The sequence below is a fragment of the Mustela lutreola genome, chromosome 1 (genome assembly GCF_030435805.1).
Source record: "Mustela lutreola isolate mMusLut2 chromosome 1, mMusLut2.pri, whole genome shotgun sequence".
NCBI classification, from domain to species: Eukaryota; Metazoa; Chordata; class Mammalia; order Carnivora; family Mustelidae; genus Mustela; species Mustela lutreola.
Window position 1 is genome coordinate 143,023,728 of NC_081290.1, and position 25,600 is coordinate 143,049,327.

The 25,600-nt window shown below is 34.4% G+C and overlaps 1 protein-coding gene across 4 annotated transcripts in view; it reads left to right on the plus strand.

Moving 5' to 3' along the window:
- The window catches only part of LRBA (LPS responsive beige-like anchor protein), a 742,234-nt gene that overhangs the window by 560,790 nt on the left and 155,844 nt on the right, over positions 1-25,600 (plus strand). For all 4 annotated transcript variants that reach the window (XM_059175618.1, XM_059175627.1, XM_059175636.1 and 1 more), the window contains exons 45-47: positions 971-1,111; positions 2,150-2,269; positions 23,825-23,977. In XM_059175618.1, coding sequence (XP_059031601.1) covers positions 971-1,111; positions 2,150-2,269; positions 23,825-23,977 — 414 coding nt within the window. The remainder of the gene's footprint in view (positions 1-970; positions 1,112-2,149; positions 2,270-23,824; positions 23,978-25,600) is intronic.

The window sequence follows — 25,600 nt, forward strand, 5'->3', positions numbered from 1 at the left end:
GCTCGATCCCAGAATCCTGGGATCATGACCTGAGCCGAAGGCAGAGGCTTTAACCCTCTGAGCCACCCAGGCGCCCCAATATTCTAAGGGTTTTACAGGCTCTTGTTTTATTCAAACTTGACCCCAATTCTGAATGATAATCTTAAAAGTAATAGCATTCATTGAATGTTGTCAGGCATGGTTGGTAGGACTTTACATGTAATTACTCATTTTATTTTCCAAAACAACCTTCAGACTGCATATTATTACTATTCCAGTGAGCCCACATTCCACAACACTTCGCTGTACTGCTCTTCAGCCCTCTGCTCTAATGTATCGTTTTCTGGTATAAGCTTGTAATCTGCCTTCTATTATTATAAACCCCCCTCCCCAACATACACACACATAAACTTGATTGATTGGTTTCAGGCAGGGAAGTTTTTATCCTCTAAATTCTGCTTTTATCCATGCTTGTAGAAATTTCTAGATGTACACTTAACCCCTTTTCACTCCTTCTGTTCCTTGCACTCTGCATTCCCTTCCAGTTTTGTTTCATCCTCTTTTCAGAAGCTATTGTAAATTAATTCTCTAACATCAAGATTCTGTTTCTGGTTCTTGCTTCTGATGACCTAAACAGGATTTTATAAGTGCTTTCCAAAGTATTATGTAACTAATATTCACTTCATGTAATTGTCTTTATGAAAATACTTGTTACGGTCTGATTAAAAACCTGTATTCAACAGAAACTAGACTCACTGAGAAATGACAGGTTTTTCCCTCCATTTACATGTGCATGTTTAATCTGCATTGGGAAAAAAATTTCCATCCACTTTCTGAAAGTAAAGCACCATGTTTTTAGCTTCAGTGGAGTGTATGTGTATATTTAAATTGACTTTCACACTTGCTGATAGGATGACATTTGAAGAAAGAAATAAAAGTTGATAACATTTATGTGTTCTTGTTTTGTTTTGTTTTTCTTCCACACTGGCAGCCAATAGGAGCTTTGAATCCAAAAAGAGCAGCATTCTTTGCAGAGCGTTATGAATCATGGGAAGATGATCAAGTTCCAAAGTTCCACTATGGTACTCATTACTCAACTGCAAGTTTTGTTCTTGCATGGCTGCTAAGAATAGTAAGTTCAACTTGAGTAATAAACCATGAATGACTAAATTCAATGTTGTGGAGAATATGCAGTGATTGAAAGTTGTCAGCATCTTTTTTAAGTGCTAAATTTTTTTTTTCAGTGGTTAGATCTCTAATTATAAATATCTCTTTACCCCATTGGTATGTATTTGATAACATGTTACTATAGAATAGCCTTAAAAATGTTTCACCTGGAATTAGTATGAGTATTTTTCTTAAATGTGCCTCTTCAAAGGGTTGATATCTCATCAGATCTTAAATTGTAACATAGGTTATTTTGAAATATAGTGTATTAAAATAAGAACTAAATAAGATTTTGTTAAGATAGCATATATTCATATATTTTAGAAACTTCAGTTGATGCAAATGGAATAAAGTATGTCTGTAGATTACACCAAGGCTACTGTGTATTGATAATATATTGGTTAAACAAGAAATGTTTCTGTAAAATTGAAAGGTGATTCATCTACTAGAAAGTAATTTCTTTGGGAAAGCATTAGCAGCACATCATTAATTAAAGCTTGTTAGTAGAGTACAGGCAGACATAAATCCTAGAAGTAATTTATAGTGCTTAGCTAATTTCAAGCAATTATCTACTAATATGTGTTTAAGTGTTCTTTAACTAAGAGGAGGCTTTTAAATCTCCCAAACATTTTTCTTTTGTTAATCACAAATTAAATATTGAGCCATAATAATAGGAATATTACATATTAGACTATTTCCCTATACTATGAAGAAAATACAATGTAATTTATGTTTGAATTTTATAAATAAGTTGTTCCTGAAAAGGGAGAGAGTCTGAAAAATGTTACAAATGCCAAATTTTGGAAACATTTCTTCTGAAACAATAATGATTTAAAAATCATTAATATAATAATTTAGATATAATTTCCATTCTGTACCTAGTTTGTATTTAGTTGGCTAAAGTCTATTATTCATTAAGGTATCTAAATGTAATGATTTATTTAAAAAACCATATTTTTATACATGAGGAAACATATGGATTTTTTAATTGCTTATTTTTTAGGAACCTTTCACAACTTATTTCCTCAATTTGCAAGGGGGTAAATTTGATCATGCAGATCGAACTTTTTCATCAATTTCCAGAGCTTGGCGAAACTGTCAGCGTGATACATCTGATATTAAGGTACAGAAATGTTTCATTTTAAAGTTACCAATACCATTGTGTTCTTTGTTGAATGAATGTTGACAATTTCTCTCTTGCAGCGTAGCACTGTTTACTAAAGAGAAGCTTCAAAGGCTGAGGCTTTAATTAAATGGCCAAGAACCACTGTACAGAATCTGTCTGTCTGTCTCTGCTTCTCTGTTCTTTGTCTGTTTCTACCTGTCATATGTCTCCCTGTCTCTTTCTCTTTAGTTACAGAATGGTTGTTTTTTTTCCTCCTTGGAATATTTTTAAAGGAAAAATAGAGTAGTATGAACATAAGGGTAGCATGCTCAATGTCATTGCAAACTCAATAAATAAAATTAATACAGTCAGAAAAATGCTGTGAGAAGACTCTCAGCCTTTAAATTTATTTAATTTTATTTTGCTTCATTTTATTTTAAAGATCCCATGTCTCTTTGTGTAAGGTAATCATCTTTAACTTGCTATTAATTTTAAATTCATACCTGACTCTGCTTGGTTGCACTGTTATTGAGGGAAAAGAAGAGTTCTGTCTATACATATGTTCACTACTGTAAAAAAATAAAAAACTATAGCTAACCTAATCCCTACTAGATCTTTGCTTCCACCCTCAGAAGTATTTTATTTTACGACATACTGTCTCTTTCTGCTAGGTACTGTGTTAGATGCTCTTGAATATAATGAGATACGCCTATGGATGTGAAATTCCTTATCGTCTCATAAAGAAATATGACTTCTATAAATATTTATACTATATGGAAGAAAATGATAGGCATTATATAAGAAATATTGGGGTTTAAAAGAAGAAAAGTTACATTACCAATGCTTATATTGCTATAGAGTACCTTTAAAAACTTTAATATAATAATTATATCTTTTAGGTGTGATGCTTTGCAGACTATAAAATGTATTCACATGATATATCTCACAATAGAGCATAACATTGCTTATATCAAAGGTATTTTATTGAAGAAGATTACATCATATGCAGAATAACTTTTTATGTTGGGACATCTATAGGGTTTTTTTTTCATATTGCAAATAATGTATTCTGAGATATGTTGAAATTATATATCATATTCTTTAAGAGTCATCAGTAGAGGACTTCTGGCTGGGTCAATTGGTAGAACATGTGACTCTTGATCTGAGGGCTCTGAGTTCAATCCCCACTTTGGGCCTAGCGCTTACTTTAAAAATGGGTAATTAGTGGGCGCCTGGGTGGCTCAGTGGGTTAAGCCGCTGCCTTCGGCTCAGGTCATGATCTCAGGGTTTCCGAATCGGGCTCTCTGCTCAGCAGGGAGTCTGCTTCCTCCTCTCTCTCTCTCTGCATTCCTCTCTGCCTACTTGTGATCTCTGTCAAATAAATAAATAAAATCTTTTAAAAAAATGGGTAATTAGATAACAGTAAATCATAGTAGCTAATAGATTTAATAATTATTTTTGAATTCTTCTAATCTTAAAACTATTGAATTACTTAACTCTTTTGAGACATAATAAGGGATATAGATACATGAAAACAGTGATAAGCCTGACTTTTTTGTTGTCAAATTGAAAATATGATTTTTAAAACATTTGTTAATTCTTTCCTTTGTTAAGCACCTCAAGACCAAGTTATAGCTGTGTACTTAAGTTTGGTACTTAAAATTGAAAACAATAAACAACAAAAAAAAACCCCAAAAAACAATAAGAACAAAAATAAAATTATGAATTTGAAGATTTTTTCCTGTTCCATAATAAGCAGATAGTGTATAACTTCAACTTTCTACCTCCGAGTACTAGACATTTCTTCTTAATGCTTTGTTAGATAAGAAGTGTAGATGATAGATCCTTGTAGTTCTGTCATCTCTTTTCCTCTGAATCTTAGCCTTTTTTCTCTCAAGATTCTTCAGTTAGCACAAGTCTGGTTCAATTTTCCCAAACACCTTAAAATACCCTACTTGGTAAAAAATTAAAAATGCACACAAAACAGCTGTAACATTAAAAAGTAAAAAATAAAACCCAGAGGAACTTCTTTACCTTTCTTCCTAATTTTCTTATTCCTTCACGAGTAATAAAGACTTAAATTCATCTAACATTCTTTTTTTTTTTTTAAGATTTTATTTATTTATTTGACAGACAGAGATCACAAGTAGGCAGAGAGGCAAGGCAGAGAGAGAGAGAGAGAGAGAGAGAGAGAGAGAGGGAAGCATGCTTCCTGCGGAGCAGAGAGCCCGATGCAGGGCTCAATCCCAGGACCCTGAGATCATAACCTGAGTCGAAGGCAGCAGCCCAAACCACTGAGCCACCCAGGTGCCCCATCTAACATTCTTTTTTTTTTTTTTTTTTTTTTTTTTAAAGATTTTTATTTATTTATTTATTTGACAGAGAGAGATCACAAGTAGGCAGAGAGGCAGGCAGAGAGAGAGAGAGGAGGAAGCAGGCTCCCCGCTGAGCAGATAGCCTGATGTGGGACTCGATCCCAGGACCCTGAGATCATGACCTGAGCCGAAGGCAGTGGCTTAACCCACTGAGCCACCCAGGCGCCCCTCTAACATTCTTTTGATTGCCCCAGCAGACTTTAATAAAAAAGCTCCAGCTACAAGACAAATATAGAACTTCAATTCTTGCTATTGTGCTACTTAATTTCTGGCTTTCTGGCAGTGTTATATAAAGCATCTATATGAAGAAGTAGAATACAGGATTAAGGAAAAAGTTAAAAATTTAAATTCTAAGTATCAAGTTGATTTGGTCTGAATAAAAATATAGTTTCATTTATGAATTTTATTTAATTATGTTCAGAGGCACAGAAATTTTCTTTAGGACTATTTGCTAAAACCTACTTGCTCTTATAACCAATAGGTATATTCTCCTTTTTTTTAAACCACAAAATGTCTGTAGGGTATGTAGAACATTGATAAATTACATTTTTTATATTGATAGCTAACTAATTTAGTCCTTAAAACTTGTCAGGTACTTTGGAAAGTATGTAATACATGGTTCCAGATGCTATTTAAAGAGCCTTATTACACATGGCTAGATGGTCCTTGTAAAACTGAGGAGGTATTTAATCTTGCTTCTTTTCTTGTATCTTGCCTTTTTAAAATTATTACATTTTAACACCTTAGAAAGCACATTAAAGTTATTATAGTAATATAATGTATAAGAATAAATGTATAAGAAAGCACATTTTAAGTCATTATAGTACTATTTCATTGAGATATACAACATTGCATTTCAGATGGAGTCATATTAATTATAGTCTGATCTCTTTTTGTATTGTCTTGCTGAGTTTCTGGAAATAATAAGAAAGATGTTAAACAGTACACTGAAGATAGTGAAATATGGGTGGTGAGAATACTTTATTGAGTGTATTCTAAAATATATAATAAATAAATAAATAAATAAAGCAAGGTTGCTTGATGAATATGATATGCATTTTCTAAAATATTTTCCGAACATTTTACATAAATGAAGTGTTGTGGGGTGCCTGGCTGGCTCAGTCAGTAGAGCATGCAACTCTCCATCTCAGGGTTGTAAGTTTGAGCCCCACTTTGGGTGTATAGATCACTTAAAGATAAAATTTTTAGGGGTGCCTGGGTGGCTCAGTTGGCTAAGTTTCTGCCTTCGGCTCAGGTCATAGTCCCAAGGTCCTGTAATCAAGCCCCCCATCTGGCTCCTTGCTCAGCAGAGAGTCTGCTTCTCTCTCTCCCTCTGCCACTCCCCCTGCTTATGCATTCTCTGTCAAATAAATAAAATCTTTCCAAAAAAGTCTTTAAAAAAATGAAGTGTTTTGAAGTAGATAGAAGATTAATTTTTCAGGGAAAATAATAACGATAACATTTTTAGTACTTAACTCTTTTTGCACTGAAGGGGAACTTGAATATCTTAGAAACCCTAATTCTTGCTTTCTTCTAATACTCACAGAATAACTTACTAAAAAATAATGGTTATCCCTATGAAATAGAAATAAAAATATGATTTTTTCAGGAAAGAAAAAGACTTTATTACATTTTACTAAAGCAGTCTTTAAATTTTAGCATGACTTAGCATTTTAGAGTTCTGGGGATCATTTAATTTTGTATTTTTGTGTATCACTGGTGGCTTCATATCAGATATGACCCTCAATGATGCTTTTCATTCTGTCTGGATAAGCTTTCAGAAGTGTTGATCAGTTCTTTAAGCAGGCTTACTGCTGTTTGGGGTGCCTGGGTGGAGCAGTCAGTTGAGCATCTGACTCTTGGTTTCAGGTCAGGTCCTAATCTTATGGTTGTGAAATAGAGCCCCACTTTGGGCTCCATGCTCAGCCTGGAGTTTGCTTGAGTTCTCTTTCCCTCTCCCTCTGCCCCTCACCCTGCACTCTTTCTTGTTCTCTCTCTCTTTAAAATTAATAATTTTTTTTTAAAAAGTAGGCTTAAAAAATTATGCAAGCCACAATTGCCAGACACATGTGTAATTTTAAATTTTCTTATGGTCACATTTTAAAACATGAAAAGAGCCATGTGAAATTAATTTTGTTATCCAAAATACTGTTATTTCAACATGTAACCAATATAAAGTTATTACTTAGATATATTGCATTCTTTTTTCATACTGCTTTTGAGATCTGGTATGTATTTCTTATTTTTAATAACACATCTCTATTTAGACTCACCACATTTCAAGTGTTTAATAGCCACTTGTAGCTAATGGCTCCTATCAAGCCATGTATGCTTAGAACAATATTTCTGATGTATTTCATTTAAATATTGATGGGTAGTAGCAATAATAGGCATTCTTGAAGATTGAAATAGGATGTTCCAAAATTGGGTTGGTAAATGATCATTGTGATAAATAATAATTTTAAAATCCCCAGCAGATTTGGTGTTCCAAGTCTTAAAAAACTCACTTGAGGGGCGCCTGGGTGACTCAGTGGTTTAAGCCGCTGCCTTCGGCTCAGGTCATGATCTCAGGATGCTGGGATCGAGTCCCGCATCGGGCTCTCTGCTCAGCGGGGAGCCTGCTTCCCTCTGTCTCTCTCTGTCTGCCTCTCCGTCTACTTGTGATTTCTCTCTGTCAAATAAATAAATAAATAAATAAAATCTTTAAAAAAAAAAAATAATAACCTCACTTGAAGGGTACCCGGATGGCTTAGTCAGTTAATCATCCAACTCTTGATTTTGGCTCAAGTCATGATCTCAGGGTTGGGAGATCAAGCCCAGGGTCAGGCCCTGCCTTGGGGATAGAGCCTGCTTAAGCTTCTCTCTCCCTTTCCTTCTGCCCTGCACTGTACCTCTCACCCCCCCACCCCTCCACCCTTTTGTGTATCACTAGCACACCCTTGTGTGCTAGCCCATGTGCATTTTCTCTCTCTCTCTCTGAATAACAACCTTAAGTTTAGAAACTTAAGTGCAAAATACTGAGCTTTTATGGCCAAATTTTGTGAAGCCAATCATGGACTCATAAAATTTGAATTAATTTGACTAGGTAATCACATCTAAATATTACATAAATATCTAAGCTTTTCTATGCAGTTCATGTCACTGATTTTTCCCCTGGTTTGAGGCAACAATCTCATTTCAGGGACCTTAGTGTCAATACATTTAATTTAATGATTAAGTACAATCAGACTTGCTCAATTTAAACTCTTTTCCTTCTCTCCCATAGAAATTATGAATATGTAGGGTTGAATAGTGAAAGGAATCATAAATATCACCTAGGTTCATTATTTCAGAATGGAGCTCAATAGTACATGGATCTAAAATGAACATTATTGGAGAACCGTGCTTCACCAGAACCCCAGAATTTAGGACAATAATAGAGTACTAAAATAACCTATGCTGGAATTTTAGTAAAATTTGAGTAAGAAGTTTGAGGGAGTCCTGAGATAATATTTAATTTTAAACTTTTTATTTTAATTATATTTATACATTGTCAGGCCCTGGTTGTAATATGAGTACCAAATAAGACACAGCCATTGCCTCTAATGAACTTACTCCTTAGAAGAGATACTGACAATAAAACAGTCCCAGCAGTTCAGTATAATTAAGGCTATGTGGGCTCCTAGTTATAGCATGAAGAGAAGAGAGGAGAGGAAATCCAAGGCCTAACATGAGGGGCCATATAAGTTTTGGTAAGGAGGCTGAAATTTATCTAGGGACAGTAAGGAGACATTGGGTTGGGGGAGAAAAGAGACATGAGCAGATTTTGTGGTTTTAAGAGAACACTGTGGTTGGAGTTTGAAGATATATTACACTATAAGCAAGAGTGAAGCAATCAGTAAGCTGTTAAAATAATGAGAGAGTGGAGTCTTGAACTCAGCAGTGACAATGGTAGATGAGAAATGTAGGTGAATTTAATACGTGTTTAGAAGGTAAGAACTGTTGACATCTGGTAATTGATTGGTCTTGTAAGATGAAAGACAGAGAGAGAAATTAAATTCGACTTGGACATGTGTGGAGAGAACACAGAAGAGCAGGTTTAGTTAGGAAATAAGTATCTAGCTCCCTGCCTTTAGGCAAAAAACTTCCTATGACAACTGAACTAAAATCCTCAAAAACATACCTAAGTCAGCATTTATTGATTATTTATCACATGCAATATATATTAGACAGCACTTGGAATCAAAGGGTAATGTAAACATAGCACTTTATTTCACATACCTTCTGATGATAAAGACAGGTATATTTAAAACTATTTTTAATACAACTTAGATAGTGATAAGTGGCATAATAAGATAATTCTGACTGGGGAGGTGAGGTTGTGAGTCACTTTATAGAGTGAGACTGGACTTGTATCTCAAAGGATGCCAGAGAGTCCTAACAAACCTCCCAGATTTATGTTTTTATTTTTCCTTTTTCCTGAAAATTTCCTTTAGATGGCTTGATTCCTTCACTCTTTCCTCGTCTTTATTCAAATGTCACCTTATTAAGGACTTCTCTGTCCTCTCCATTTGAAATTACATCCCTTACCACAACCCTTTTACTCACTTCCAGTTTCATTTTTTTTCATGTTACTCACCATCTGACATAAATATATTCATTTGCTTTTTATGTCTTATCTTGATGGAACATTAGCTCCATGATAACATGAATTGGACTGTTTTGCTCAGTGGTTTTTTCTTAGAGCTTAAAGCACTACCTGGAACATAGTGGACACTAAATAAAATATTTTTTAAATTAATACTTTGTGAATTCTGAGCAAGGAAAATGACATGTGTAAAGTCAGATTGACAAAATTGGCACATTGGGAAATGTTTATTGGTCTGCTAACTGGTCTTACATGCTTTGGTGTGTAGGAAACATAAAGGAGAGATGCTGAAAGGCCATTGTGATCTCATATAAAGATTATTGGTAACATTCTAAAGATATTTGTCTTAGTTCTGTAGGTCAGTTCAGCAAAATTTTTCTGCAAATAGCCAGATAATAAATATTTTTCGATTTGCAGTCCATATCACAGATACTCAGTTCTACCACTGTAGTGTAAAAGCAGCCATAGGCAATATGTATACAAGTGAGTGTGACTATATTACATTAAAGTTTATTTACAATAACAGCTGGCAGGTCATTTTTGTTCCATAGGCTGTTGTTTACCATCCCCTGCTATAGATCATGAGGAACCATTTAAGATTTTTAAGCGGAAGCACCGTGAAAGAAGAAAGAGCTTTGGCAGCAGTATGGAAGATAGATCCCGCTGGGGGAAAAGTGGAAGAGATGGGGAAAAAAGATGAGAGCTGGAGGTCAGGAGAAATGTTAGGAGGCTATTACAGTTAGTTAAAGGGAAAGATGATAAAAGCCTCAACTAGTTAAGTGGTTTAGGGGATGAATTCAGGGATGGGTTAATTCTTCAGAATTCAGCATTTGGTTGGCTATAGGGATAGAATGACATAAAGTTGTTTATTTTTTTTAATTCATTTGAAGTATGGCTGACATACAATATCATATTAATTTCAGGTGTGCAACATAATGCTTCAACATTTATATAATTACAGAGTGATCACCATGATAAATGTAGCTACCCTCTGTCACCATACAAAGTTATATTATTAACTATATTCCTTATGCCATGCATCTCTTTGACTTATTTTATAACTGGAAGTTTGTTCCTTTTTTTTTTTTAAGATTTTATTTTTAAGTAATTTCTACACCCAACATGGGGCTTAAACCCACAATCCGGAGATCAAGAGTAACATGCTCCACCGACTGAGCTGTCCATGTGCCCCGGAAGTTTGTTCCTTTTAATCACTTTCACCTACTTTCCTCAGCCCCCTACTTCCCTCCTCTCTGGCAACCACCAGATTGTTCTCTGACTCTGTATGACTCTGTTTCCATATTTGTTTGTTTGTTTTTTCATTTTTGGTTTTAGACTTCACATTTAAGTGAAATCATAGGGTATTTCTCTTTCTCCATCTGACTTATTTCACTTAGCAGAGTACCATCCAGATCCATCTATGGATCTATACCTTTTCCCTAGGTATCTGCACTTTCTCTCATTTTGTTTTATTTTTTTTACATAGTGCTTGCCACTATTTGATATGATACATACATATTAGTTTGTTTATGTCTCCATCATTAGAGCTTTATGAAAGAAGGGACTTTTTGTATTATTTATCTTGTAACCTCAGCATTTTGAACAGTGCCTTGCGTTTAATTAGAAATCAGTGAATATTGATTGAATGAATGAAAGAATAAATCGGTTTTCTTTTTCTTAAACTTTTTTAAAGAAGATTTTATTTATTAGAGAGAATGAGCACACAAGCAGGGAGCAGCAGGCAGAGGAAGAGGGAGAAGAAGGCTCTGCACTGAGCAAGGAGCCTAATGTGGGACTCGATCCCAGGACCCTGGGATCAGGACCTGAGCCTAAGGCAGAGGCTTAACCCACTGAGCCACCCAGGTGCCCCAAGAATAAATAGATTTTAAAATGTCAAGTAAAAAGGGGGTGCCTGGGTGGCTCAGTCATTAAGTGTCTGCATTCAGCGCACATCATGATCCCAGAGTCCTGGGTTCAAGCCCCGCATTGGGCTCCCTGCCAGCAGGAAGCCTGCTTCTCCCTCTCTTACTTCCCCTGTTTGAGTTCCCTCTCTTGCTTTCTCTATCTTTGTCAAATAAATAAATAAAATCTTAAAAAAAAAAAAAAAGTCAAGTAAAGCAGAATCAGTGAAAGGGACTGGGAGACATTGAAAGGTCATTTTTAGAGAAAGAAGAGAGTACATGGCCATTCCAGCTGGAAGGGAATAGCAAAACCTAGGTCGATAAGTGATCCACATGGAATGGTGTTACTAATGCTTCATATTTTAGGAAGGGCTTTTCTGTCCACAAGACAACTGATAGCTGAAATGTCATCTGCCAATCAAGAGGTGAGAATAGTTTCATTTTCTGAATTTTTATAATTAAGACAGATTGAGCTATTACTGTTACAGCTTTACAAAAGAAGTCTATATGGACATTCTGTACTGGTCACATCTTAGATATCCAGGTCACATCTTGGATATTGAATTAAAAACCTATAATTGTGTATTATTAGTAATGAATGTAAAATGTGTATTAACTTAAAAAATGAGTAGGATTAATATAGCATATTTCATACTTAAATTTAAGTAGAGAGAATGTAATTAAATCCTAATAGATTATAAATTTTTTAATAAATTACTATTAGTAATGTTGCAGGAATGTGTTCTAGCTTTAAGAATTAACTCTTAGGGGTGTTTGGGTGGCAGTTAAGCATCTGCTTTCAGCTCAGGACATGATCCCAGGGTCCTAGGGTTGGGCCCTGTATCGGGCTCCTTGCTCAGCAGGGAGTCTGCTCTCCCTCTCTCTCTGCTGCTTCCCCTTTTTGTGCTCTCTTGCTCTCTCTGTCAAATAAATAAACTCTTTATTTTTATTTTTTTAATTTAATTTTTTTCTGTGTGTTCCAAAATTCATTGTTTATGCACCACACCTGGTGCTCCATGCAATACGTGCCCCCCTTAGTACCTACCAGTCCCCTCCCCTCCAAAACCCTCAGTTTGTTTCTCAGAATCCATAGTCTGTCATGGTTTGTCTCCCCCTCTGATTTTCCCCAACTTATTTCTCCTCATCTCTCAGTGTCCTCCATGTTCTTCCTTATGCTCCACAAATAAGCAAAACCATATGATAATTGACTCTCTCTGCTTGACTTATTTCACTCAGCATAATCTCTTCCAGTCCCGTCCATGTTGCTACAAAAGTTGGGTATTCATCCTTTCTGATGGAAGCATAATATTCTATTGTATATAGGAACCATATCTTCTTTATCCATTCGTCCATTGAAGGGCATCTTGGTTCTTTCCACAGTTTGGCAACTGTGGCCATTGCTGCTATGAACTTTGGGATACAGATGCCCCTTCTTTTCACTACATCAGTATCTTTGGGGTAAATACCCAGAAGTGCAATTGCAGGGTCATAGGGTAGCTCTATTTTTAATTTCTTAAGGAATCTCCACACTGTTTTCCAAAGTGGCCACACCAACTTGCATTCCCACCAACAGTGTGAGAGGCTTCCCCTTTCTCCCCATCCTCTCCAACACTTGTTGTTTACTGTTTTTTTTTTATTTTGGCCATTCTAACTGGTGTAAGGTAGTATCTCAATGTGGTTTTGATTTGAATCTCCCTGATGGCTAATGATGATGAACATCTCTTCATGTGTCTGTTAGCTATTTGTATGTCTTCTTTGGAGAAGTGTCTGTTCATGTTTTCTGCCCATTTTTTGACGTGATTATCTGTTTTGTGTGTGTTGAGTTTGAGGAGTTTTTTATAGATCTTGGATATCAGCCCTTTGTATTGTCATTTGCAAACGTCTTCTCCTTTGTTTTGTTGACTGTTTCCTTTGCTGTGAAGAAAGTTTTGATTTTGATGAAGTCCCAAAAGTTCGTACTCGCTTTTGTTTCCTTTGCCTTTGGAAACATGACTTGAAAGAAGTTGCTGTGGCCGATGTTGGGGAGGTTACTGCCTCTGTTCTCTAGGATTTTGATAGATTCCTGCCTCATGTTGAGGTCTTTTACCCATTTTGAGTTTATCTTTGTGTACAGTGTAAGACAATGGTTGAGTTTCATTCTTCTATACATAGTTGTTCAATTTTCCTAGCACCATTTATTGAAGAGACTGTCCTTCCACTGTATATTTTTTTCCTGTTTTGTCAAGGATGATTTGACCATATAGTTGTGGGTCCATATCTGGGCTCTCTACTCTGTTCCACTGGTCTAAGTGTTGTTTTTGTGCCAGTACCATTCTGTCTTGGTGATCACAGCTTTGTAGTGAAGCTTGAAATCTGGCCACGTGATGCCCCCAGTTTTGCTTTTCTTTTTCAACATTTCCTTAGCAATTCAGGGTCTCTTCTGGTTCCATACAAGTCTTAGGATTGTTTGTTCCAGCCCTTTGAAAAATGCTGGTGGAATTTTGATCCGGATGGCATTGAAAGTATAGATTGCTGTAGGCAATATAGACATTTTAACAATGTTTATTCTTCCAATCCATGAGCATGGAATGCTTTTCCATCTTTTTGTGTCTTCTTCAATTTCTTTCGTGAGTATTCCATAGTTCCTCGAGTACAGATCCTTTATATATTTGGTTAGGTTTATTCCCAGGTATCTTATGGTTCTTGATGCTATAGTAAATGGAATCAATTCTCTAATTTCCCTTTCTATATTTTCATTGTTAGTGTATAAGTAAGCAACTGATTTCTCTACATTAATTTTGTATCCTGCCACATTACTGAATTGCTATTTGAGTTCTAGTAGTTTGGGGGTGGAGTCTTTTGGGTTTTCCATACAAAGTATCATGTCATCTGTGAAGATAATGAGTTTGACTTCTTCTTTGCCAATTTGAATACCTTCTATTTCTTTTTGTTGTCTGATTGCTGTTGCTGTTGCTAGGACTTCTGGTACTTTGTTGAACAACAGTAGCAAGTGTGGTCATCTTTGTCATGTTCCTGATCTCAAAGGGAAGGCTATCAGCTTTTCCCCACTGAAGATGATATTCATTGTGGATTTTTCATAGTTAGATTTATTTATTTTTTTTTAAAGATTTTATTTATTTATTTGACAGAGAGAAATCACAAGTAGTTGGAGAGGCAGGCAGAGAGAGAGAGAGGAGGAAGCAGGCTCCCTGCTGAGCAGAGAGCCCGATGCGGGACTCGATCCCAGGACCCTGAGATCATGACCTGAGCCGAAGGCAGCGGCTTAACCCACTGAGCCACCCAGGCGCCCCTCATAGTTAGATTTATGAAGTTGAAGAATGTTCCCCCTATCCCTGTACTTAAAGTCTTAAAAAAAAAAAAAAAAGAATTAACTCTTAAAAGTTTTAATTATAGGGACATCCGGGTGGCTCAGTCAGTTAACCGTCTGCCTTTGGCTCAGGTCATGATCTAAGGGTCCTGGGATTGAGCCCCACATCAAGCTCCCTGCTCATTGGGGTGCCTGCTTCTTCCCTCTGCCTTGTGCTCCCCCTGCTTATGCTCTCTCTCTCTGACAAATAAATAAAAAAAATATTTTTTAAAAGTTTTAAGTATCTACATGTTTGTTAAATAATGGATATGATCAAAATGGAGATAATAATAGAATAACTTTATTTTTGTCTTGTGAGATTTTTAAGAACATGAGTCCTGGGGCACCTGGGTGGCTCAGTGGGTTAAAGCCTCTGCCTTCGGCTTGGGTCATAATCCTGGGGTCCTGGGATTGAGCCTTGCATTGGGCTCTCTGCTCAGCAAGGAGCCTGCTTTCTCCTCTCCCTGTCTGCCTCTCTGCCTACTTGTGATCTCTGTCTGTCAAATAAATAAATAAAATCTTAAAAAAAAAAAAAAAAAGAACATGAGTCCTTTGACTACTGCCTCAGAAATCCCAGGATTCTGTTATCTGAAGGTAAATTAGGTTCCTTTTTTCCTCTATAAGCATGCCTTCTACCATAATATATTCCATTGAGGCTGATGGCATCAGCGTTAGAGCCATTTATAAGGAAGTATTTAGCTATAGCTAATAGAGCATAATTGCTAGAAATGTATTTCTTGATACATTTGTTTTTTTTTTAAAGCTTAAACTTCGATTATTCAGTAGCTTTATTTTGTTAAAATAGTCTCATTATTCTTCTGTTTTCAGACATACTTTTAAATTAGAATTTTTTAAATGCTGAAAGAAACTTAAATTAAAATCCCACCTTTTTCATCCTTTGCACATTTCTGGCATATGTCCTCCCTCCCTCCCGTTTTTCTGTCTGTCTTTTGTATTTTTCCATCATTATCTCTTTCACACTCACATCCACATGAGATTGAGTTTAAGCTGACTCACCTGTCTCTTAACAGTGTAAAACATTCATACTCTAACAGAACTACATATCTATTCATTCTTGTTTCTTTTTAATTTTTTATTTATTTATTTTTTTAAAATAAACATATAATGTATTTTTATCCCCAGTGGTACAGGTCTGTGAATCACCAGGTTTACACACTTCACAGCACTCACCATAGCACATACCCTCCCCAATGTCCATAACCCCACCCCCCTTCCCCAACCCTCTTCTCCCCAGCAACCCTCAGTTTGTTTTGTGAGATTAAGAGTCACTTATGGTTTGTCTTCCTCCCAGTCCCATCTTGTTTCATTTATTCTCCTACCCCCTTTACCCCCCCTTGTTGCATCTCCACTTCCTCATATCAGGGAGATCATATGATAGTTGTCTTTCTCCGAATGACTTATTTCACTAAGCATGATACCCTCTACTTCCATCCACGTTGTCGCAAATGGCAAGATTTCATTTCTTTTGATGGCTGCATAGTATTCCATTGTGTATATATTCATTCTTGTTTTTATATACAACTTATGTGTACCTTTCAGATTTGTTCATTTAACCACATCTCTTTAACCCTTCTTTATGTATCAATAGATTAAATGTTGTAACTATGTACTTTTTTTTTTTTTTTAGCATTTAGGTAACCTTTTACTCTTTCGTTTACAATGAACCATTATTTTGTTCTTTGATAGATATTGCTTGAAACATTGAATATTTTTCTTATGCTACTTATGTATGAGGCAGGAAAAAAAAATCTTTTAAGGCACTTAGAAAATGTGCCTGTCTTCCTGAATTATAAAAATGTACACACATCAGCTGTGATTTGTTTTTTGAACAGTGATCTTGTGATATTTTTGTTCATTTAAAAATGTGGGCTGCTCATTAGTATGTTTGTAGACATAGATATTAACTGTTCTCCCCCATACTCATAGCAATAAGTGTGTGTATATATATATGTATTTTACAACTTGTTTCAGAAAGGATTTAAGGCGGGCATTTTATTTATGGCAGTTACACCTCGCCCGTTGTTTGCATTATTACTGTCCATTATCTCTTTCCAAATTACACTTGCCTTTAAAACAGGGGCTGAAGTAGGACACAGCTCAGTGAAGATGTCCAGTCCAAATGTAGAAGTGCAAAATGTGTTCATAGCAGGAGAGAACTATAAAATATTTAGGGTCTTCATCAGAAAGTGAGGAATGTTAAGCTATACCATCATTGCTAATAAACAATAAATACATATTTATTTATTTATTTATTTATTTTAAAGATCTTTATTTATTTATTTGACCGAGATCACAAGTAGGCAGAGAGACAGGCAGAGATTGAGGAGGAGCATGCTTCCTGCGGAGCAAAGAACCCAATGTGGGGCTCAATCCCAGGACTCTAGGATCAGGACCTGAGCAGAAAGCAGAGGCTTTAACCCACTGAGCCACCCAGGCGCCCCTAAATACATATTTTTAAAATGTGTTGTTTACTTAGTAGGAATTTGTTAAGTCAAATATTTTTGTGGACATTTTATTTTTACAAATTAAGTTTTTTAAATGCCCTTAGAATTATGTTAAATGTTTTTATGAATGGGCATAATTCCATGAATAACCTGTTTACTTTCACTATGAGTTAAGTTGAGTCTGTAATTTTGGATTTTTATTGAGGGTCATATTAATAACAATTATAGTAACAATAATAATAATATCATACATGCCTATAGAATTTTATATTCTAAGCCTCACAACAAGCCTGTGTTTCAAAATGACAATGCAGGTGAATAAGGGTCAGAAAAATTAAATTAAGGGCATGTGACCAGTCAGTTGAGTAGACAGGATTTAAACCCAATTATTCTCTCTACTGTATTAGATTGGTATAGATTATCTATTATTTATTGGTTTGTAATTCATGATTTTTCTTTATTTAAATGGATTTGAAAGGAAAGTTTTTATAATATCTAAAACCACATGCTATTTATTCGATCTATCTAGAAGGATTATAGATTATTTTTTCCTTCTCTAATTTTAAAAATTACTATTATTTTTATTTCATTAAAGGAGAAAATGGCATTTTATCTACCAAATAAAGAGAAACTAAATTTAAGCATCAATTTGAAAACTTTCTAATATGCTGTCTATTTAAAATTATTTATAGGTACAACTCAACTCTAATCAGTTTTTTAAAAATGTTTTTCTCATTTTGGGGCTAACAAAATAAATATTTGAATTTCAAAATGTTTTGGAACATGTTCATTATTTTTTCATAACTTGTTCATAATTGTTTCACTATTAATAAAGCTTATTTTTTCTCCCTTAATTAAATATATCATCTTCCAAATGGTGAAAAGCAAAAATTTTGTTTTCACATCCTTTTTACTGTCCGTGTCCCCAAAGCAATATACATTAATTTCGTTATCGTGCTATTATGCTCATATTTGAGTTGTCAGGATTTTATAATTTAGTAAGAATAGAATAAAAATTTAACCATAGCTCTATAGTAGCATCTTTTGTTTTATCTTTAGTATTGATTTTCTTATTTCTTTAGGTTAATAAATGAGTATTTTCTAGGGTTACCCGGGTATTATTGAAGTGATAGTTTTATTTGAATGGATAGAATTGGTGTTTATTAGGAGAATCATACAACCTCACTGCAGAGGCCATAGCAATGGGAACCATATCTTAGTAAAGAAGACTAAAGCATATGTGTGGTCACAACCAATCTTTGTCATTATGCCATGAAAGCCTTAGGATTTGTGATCAAAGCAATGGGCTTATCCTGAACTGTTGTATAACCTGTGGTTAAACCTTCCAGATCTTTTTTAGGAGATGATATACTACATTTTGACCATGTTACCTGCCTCTGAGATGCATCTGCCTAATTAAATGAAAGAGAGTAAAATTAGTGTCAGCAAGTCAGAAGAAAATTTGAATTATAAATATCTCTGTCTTCTGTCAGTGTTGTTTACTTATCATTTTCCAATTTCTGAGCATATGTTTTTTATCCAGAGCTGAATGTTTTCTTCTCATGAATGTAAAACATACTTTACATTGTAAATGTACATTAGAAGTATTAGACATAATCTTTGACTATGTTACTAAATATCACCTGTCAAAAGAGATAATTTTGAACTTAATATTAATATTTGGGTGTTAAGGCATGGTTCTTTCAGGAAGATACTTTTAGGATTAAGTTGGAATTCTGCAAATATAAATACTTAAATGTCACTATATCCATAGTAAAATTTAGGCATTATATATACTTTTTTGTCAAGTGTTTGTATCTCAGTGGAGTTCAGTGTATTTGTTTTATAATAAGAGGGTATTCAACTCCCATCAACTGGTTTATTCAGACTTTCTTATAATGAATTTGTAAAATGTTTTAGGTATATGTGCTCACTTCTTCATTTAACATAACTGTGCTTATTGGATGATTTTTTTATACTAAGTGTAAATTCTTTGTAGTCTTTCTCTTCACTCTTAATTTGTTGGGAATATTTATCTTTAAATTGATGTTCATTTTGGGGGTAGTGTCTGGGTGGCTTGGTCAGTTAAGCGTCTAGCTGTTGATTTCTGCCCTAGTCATCATCTCAGGGTCATGAGATTGAGCCTCCTGTGGGTTAGGGCTCTGTGCTCAGCGGGGAGTCTACTTGAGATTCTCCCTCTCTCTCTGCCCCTCCTCCCAACCCCCACACTCTCTTGCTCTCTCTCTCTCTCTCTCTCAAATAAATAAATAAATCCTTTGGGTTTTTTTTTTTTTTAAAGATTTTATTTATTTGAGAGAGAGAGAGAACAGGCGCTGGGGTAGAGCAGAAGGAGAAACAGACTCGCCATTGATCTGGGATCCCGACTGGGGGAGGGGGCCTCCATCCCAGGACTGTGGGATCATGACCTGATCTGAAGGCAGAAGCTTAAGTGACTGAGCCACCCAGGCGCCCAATAAATCTTTTAAATAAATAAACAAACAAATAAATTTATGTTCATTTTTAAAATGTCCTGATGGGAAAATTTTTCTTTCATGTTAAAAAAAGCTAAAATTCACAGCATGACATTCAGGGCTTTCTACACTTTGATCCTACCTATATCTCCCACTGCATGTATTTAGTCCTCTCTAAAGCAATTATATCATTCTTCATTGATCATTAGAAGCAAGTGATACCCATATTTCAGTCTCTATATTCCCCTGTCAGGACTATTCTCTCTTTCTTCTCTGGTTATTTATTTCTTATTTTAAATGCCATTTTTCAATCAACATATTTTTACTAAATACCAAATATGTGTTACACTCTGTGCCTAGGTTTTGGAGGTTTAGTGATGAACAGGATAGGTAAAGTCCTCAATCTTATGGAGCCTTCAATTTAGTGGGAGATAAAAGCGAACAGACAATTACAGTACAGTTTGATGAGTGTTGTATTAGGGAAATACAGTGTATTATGGTATTTAGCCTAAAGCTATCTCTTTCGACCCCAACTTTTAGACATCATTTTCTCTTTTGAATTCCTAGACTGCTGTTTGTTCCTACTACCAGTTACGTTCTAATAAATATACTGTTTCACTTTTACTGAGCAGTTTAGATACTCATGTCTCTATATCCCAGATCTTAACACAGTTTTCTGCAAAGAATAAAAACTAAATAAATACTTTTTTGTGGAAATGATGTGTTCTATTACCTTCATAAGCCTACCTAAGGCTTAATAAAATAATCAAAGAAGAGGAATTATTCTTTTATTTTTAATTTTTTTTATATTTTAACTTGTTTTTTTTTATTTGAGTATAATTAACATCTAGTGTTATTAGGTTCAGGGGTACAATATAATGATTCAATAACTCTGTATGTTCAAAAGTTTTATTAATAAAATAAATTATCACATTGTGTTTATATTTCTGCTCATACTGCATTCTTCCTACTGTTTTGTCTCCTTATGGTAATTATCACTAAATATATTAGTATCTTTTTATTATTGGAGTATAAATTCATAATTACCAACTCAAGTGTTCAAGAAATGTCCCAATTTGAATTCAGATCTTCTTCATATCAGGCTAGTAGGAAATTCATTCACAGTCATTAGAGAATAGAGCAGAGACCTCCTTTTCTAGTCTGTGATATATAGAAATTGGCCTTCACATCTTCAGTCTATCTTGTTTATTCGTCATATCCTCATTGTCGAAGACACATAGCTTTTTGGAAGCTTTTTGGAAATAGGCAGCTCTACTTGGGTTAAGAAATATTTGCTGATTACAAAGAAATATTTGCTGATTACAAAGGGACCATGCACTAATTTCCCTAAGTATACCATCATGAGACTAACTATGTTGGGCATTTGGCAGAATGTATGTGCTGGCACTTGACTGAAGGAAAGAATAGGAGCTGAAATCCAGCATGTGGTACACTTACCAAACCAAGTTCCCTTTGGCTCTGTTAGCCCAGAAGGATTGCCTTTTTCTAATTCATGCATAGGTACTGTATGGGCAGGCCATGACCCTGATCACCATTTACTGTCCCCTGGGGTACAATCTTAACCTCTTCATCCCTTCCTCTTCCCCTCAGGGCAAAAGAAAGCTGATTGTATATAGATTTTGGGAAATTTATTTCCCTAATCTTGGGAACAATTTCCTTCTTCTTTAACTTCTATCCTTAACATACTAACTTTTGATACTGCTTCTTCCTGGACATCTTACGTAATCTCCTCTGTTTGCTTAGACTTTGACAAAAGACAGAAAAAAGATGTCTTCAAGAGGCTTCCACTCTAGACACTCCATATGTTCTCCAACTCTATGACTGCTTTTTTGAAATTGGTGGGGTATGGGGTAAGAAGTCAAAAATAGAGAGTAAATTGGTATCAGTAAATAACAATTGAAATATTAAGCTTTATTTTTATTTAATAAATTATTCCTTTTTAACTTTGAAATACTTTATAATGCCCATTGTACAAAATTTACAGGATATCTATCTTTAGAAGGAAATCACAAAATATGTGGTAATTAAATGGAAATTGATGATTTACTACTTTCCTCCCAGCATGATATCTGAAAGTTTAACATAGTACGCTACAAACTGTAAAAGTTTAAAATTGCTTTCTTTGTATTTTTCATCAAATTTTTTTTGTTGTTTTATGTGTGATTTTTGCTCCATTTAGCTAAATTAAGTGAATTTTTCATTAGAGTGTGCTGTCCATATTAAAGCAACAAAGTCATTTAAATTCATAGTAAGTTTATACGTTTGAATATAGTGTGCCAGGAACAAACTATATTTCTGTTCGTTGAATTTAGAACTTAGAATGAGGAAGAGCATTTCTGTTTTGTACAGTTTGTTTATCAACCTGGATAAAATGACACATGTAGAAGATAGAGACAGATACACAAAATTATAAGAATTTTAGTGCTAGGAAGGTTTGAAGACTTCATTTGTATTAAAATTTTTATGAAATGTCATACTTTGAATATAAAGGTATAGTCCTCCCTCTTATTGTAGAACAAGATTTTGGAAAAGTAGCATTTTTTTTTGTTAGCACATGTAATATGGAATGAAAGTAAGACATTTTGGTAAAATTTCTCAAAGTTGCAGTTTATTGAATGCACACTTCAGCAAATTAATAATAGTTATAACATAGCTTATCTTCATATTTGGGTAAATAACTAAAGCATACTATAAAAATATTCCTGTTTGATTAATTGTATTGTATAATAAATGTGTGTGTGTGTGTGTGTGTGTGTATATACACATACATAATATATATTTTTTAAGAAGAATTAGTTTCTTATTTTGAAGGAGTGAAAAGTTTTTTACTTTTTAAAAAATTACTTAAAATATATACTAAAAACTCGTATTTAAAATGTTTAGTATTATGTATCCTCTATAAGAAGTAAAACTCATGCTAGTTTGATGATGAAGGACACAGGGTTTAGAGTTAGACAAATCTTGATTTAAGGCCCAAATTTATCATAAATTAACTGCATAACCTCAGGCAAGTTAATTAACTTATTTCAACCTTAGTTCATTTTTAAAATGGAGGTGATACCTTGTAAAGTTCTTACAATTAAATGTGATAAGATTTATTAAGAGTTTATTTTAGTACCTGACTTATCTCAAGAAATGTTACTTCAAATATATCCAGTGTATCTTTTTGTTACACAAAATAACACACATGTATCTTTCACTTTTTATCAGTTAAGACCTATATGCATCATTTTTGGAGAGAAAGTCATACTATTTTTGTGTGATAACATTTCATTTATGGTTAAACTTCTAAGAGGTTCTTCCCTTTTGGAAAAAATTGTTCAATTTAAATGTTCTTCAAGTCTAATGATCAGGTGATTGTCAGGCATTTGGAGGACAAGCTAATTTCTATGCTGCTTAGTTAATTATTGTGATTGTAAACAAAGGATGTACAATTCAAAGTCCAGCAACATTTCGCATGGATGACGGAGGTGATAATAGCTTAATTCCTGCTGGATCTTTTTTCTTTGCTCTGGAGAGTTCATACTGACCTTGTCCAAAATCTGATGACCTCCCTATTTTACTCAACTGTTTGGAAAGCCAGGCCTGCCATAGCTGGCCCTGAGGGGGTATCTGAAAGACCACTGAGTCACTGACCCATGTCGAGACTGGATTTGAAGTCTGGTCTACAGGACCTCTGAAATAGTTATACATGAGACTTATTGTACACAAAAACCTAACTAGCTGCATTTTTCTGCTTATAAAACACCCTATTGAAGTGTGTTTTAAATGTTCTTAGTAGAGTCATATATTTAATTTACCAAGTTTTTTATTGCAGGTCATTTTCTAGACTTACAAATTTTGATCTCTTATCAAAGGTAGTATATTACAACTAAACTTGAGTTTTGAGTTTTGAAATCTGAGCAAAATATATTGCTAAGCCATGGCTAACTGTAATGAATATTTTCCTAGTTGATGAAGGGACCAATGAAGTGGCATTTTAATACTTATAAAGATTTTGTGTTTTTTCTGGCAAAAGTTCCACATATCTCATAAAAAATTTAGTTTAAGCTATTATTGTTATAGCATGTTAATCTCTGTTTATATTTTATCAAACCTCAGCTAATACTCAAATGTTGGTATTTAAAAGTTTTGAGATGATAACTTTCCTGAAAGGAAGCATATAACCAACCAATAAGGAATTTGGTTGGATGAGATGTGTCTACCTTAATAGTAGCTTAGTATCAGAGCTATGATATATTGGGAAAGAAAAAAATTCCCTATGTTTATTTTGTTATAATTCTGCACAATAGGAAATGACCATGTCCTTTTATGAATATGTAGTCAGTATTCTACAGTTTATGACATTGTCTTTTATTTTTATACAGGAGTTGATCCCTGAATTTTATTATCTCCCTGAGATGTTTGTCAACTTCAATAATTATAATCTTGGAGTGATGGATGATGGGACAGTAGTGTCTGATGTTGAACTTCCTCCTTGGGCCAAAACCTCAGAAGAATTTGTTCGCATAAACAGATTGGTAAGATAGTAATTATCTACTCTGTCTGTCATGAGCCTCTTTTCAAAGTATCTTTCATGTGTTGGTATAATTGTTAACCCTTGGTTTTCTGGACAAAACTATAGTTAGTAGCGATAACTGAAAGTGACATAATAGTTTGTGAATTTCCATATAAATTTTATTAAATTTTATTGCCTTGAAAAGTGTAACAGTTTCTTTTATTCTTTTATGCAGAATTTAAGTTACTTTCATATGCACATGATAATTCAGAATTAACTGAAACTGGAATATATGCTTTATGCAACATGAGTTTCTTGTACCAAGAAAATAGCATAATTCTATGCTCCAAGTTAGAAGGTCATTGCACGTTTTTGGTAATAGAAACAAGATTTTCATGTTATATCTTGTATTTTTTTCAAGGGACTCTTCATGTAATATTTAGAACAAGAAAACTTAAAAACTTAAAAGCACAGTAATCATTGTGTTCTTCGGACTCCTCCCTAGTGAACTCTTTAAAGTCCTCTCTTCTGTGCATTCTTGTATTATTTCATGAAAAAGTAATAAGTCTTTTCCTTTTTGCCTTTAAGTTTTATTAAAGTTTGGAATCTAGGAGCTTTTCTCTCAGTTTTGAAAAGTAGTATCTCTGTCATACTCCATATTAAAAGTCAAATATAAAGGTACCTGACTCGCTCATTTGGTGGAGCATGCAACTCTTGATCTCAGGGTTATGAGTTCAAGCCCCATGTTGGGTGTAGAGATTCCTTTAAAAAAAAAAAGAGTAAAATCTAAATTCCATTGTGTTTTTAATTTACACTTAAGGAAAATTCTTGCATTTTATATTTCTAAGTCACATTTCTTACCTTTTATACCAACATTTGTATTTTAATCCTGTCTTTCAGATCCTATTTGCAATCCCTTTATTACTCAAATTTCACATATTATGTACACTGAAAGTAAGCAGGGTGACTGAACATAGGCCTTAAAGTTAGACCAATTTCTCCAATCCTGGATGAATCACTTTGCTATTTTTGGGACTCTAGGCAGTTTAACCTTTCTGACCTTTGGTTTCATCATATGTAGTCTGGAGATTATGAATATAGAATTTTAGATACTATATAAAATAACTAGAATATTCTTTGGCTTACATTTGGCACTTGGAAATTAGTACCTAACATTATTCTTTCACAGTCTTCAGATACATGTTTTACTGTTTTTACTTTTACCCCATGTGTTTTGGAGGATTACAGTTAAAATGAGTGTGTAAGACAAAGATTAGCTCTCACAGATACTGAGGGAGATGTCGTACTTTAAATGTGACCGTTGTCTATGGTTGTATGATTCCACACACCCCACCCAGGGATTCATGAAAAACAATAGAAGGTATGGTTATTCCATAATTATTTTCTTTCAGTGATTACCCTTTTAAAGTGCTTTTATTGAGGTATAATATATGTGCCATAAAACTCACCTTTAAAAGTGTACAGTTCTTTGAGTTTTAGTAAATTTATACAGTTGTGTATCCATCACCATAATCCAGCTTGAGAACACCTATCTCCAGGAAATTTCCTTGTACCTGTTTGCAGTCAGTTTCTGCTCTGGGACTTTTTGTCCCAGGTATCCACTGTTTGCCTCTATAGTTTTGTT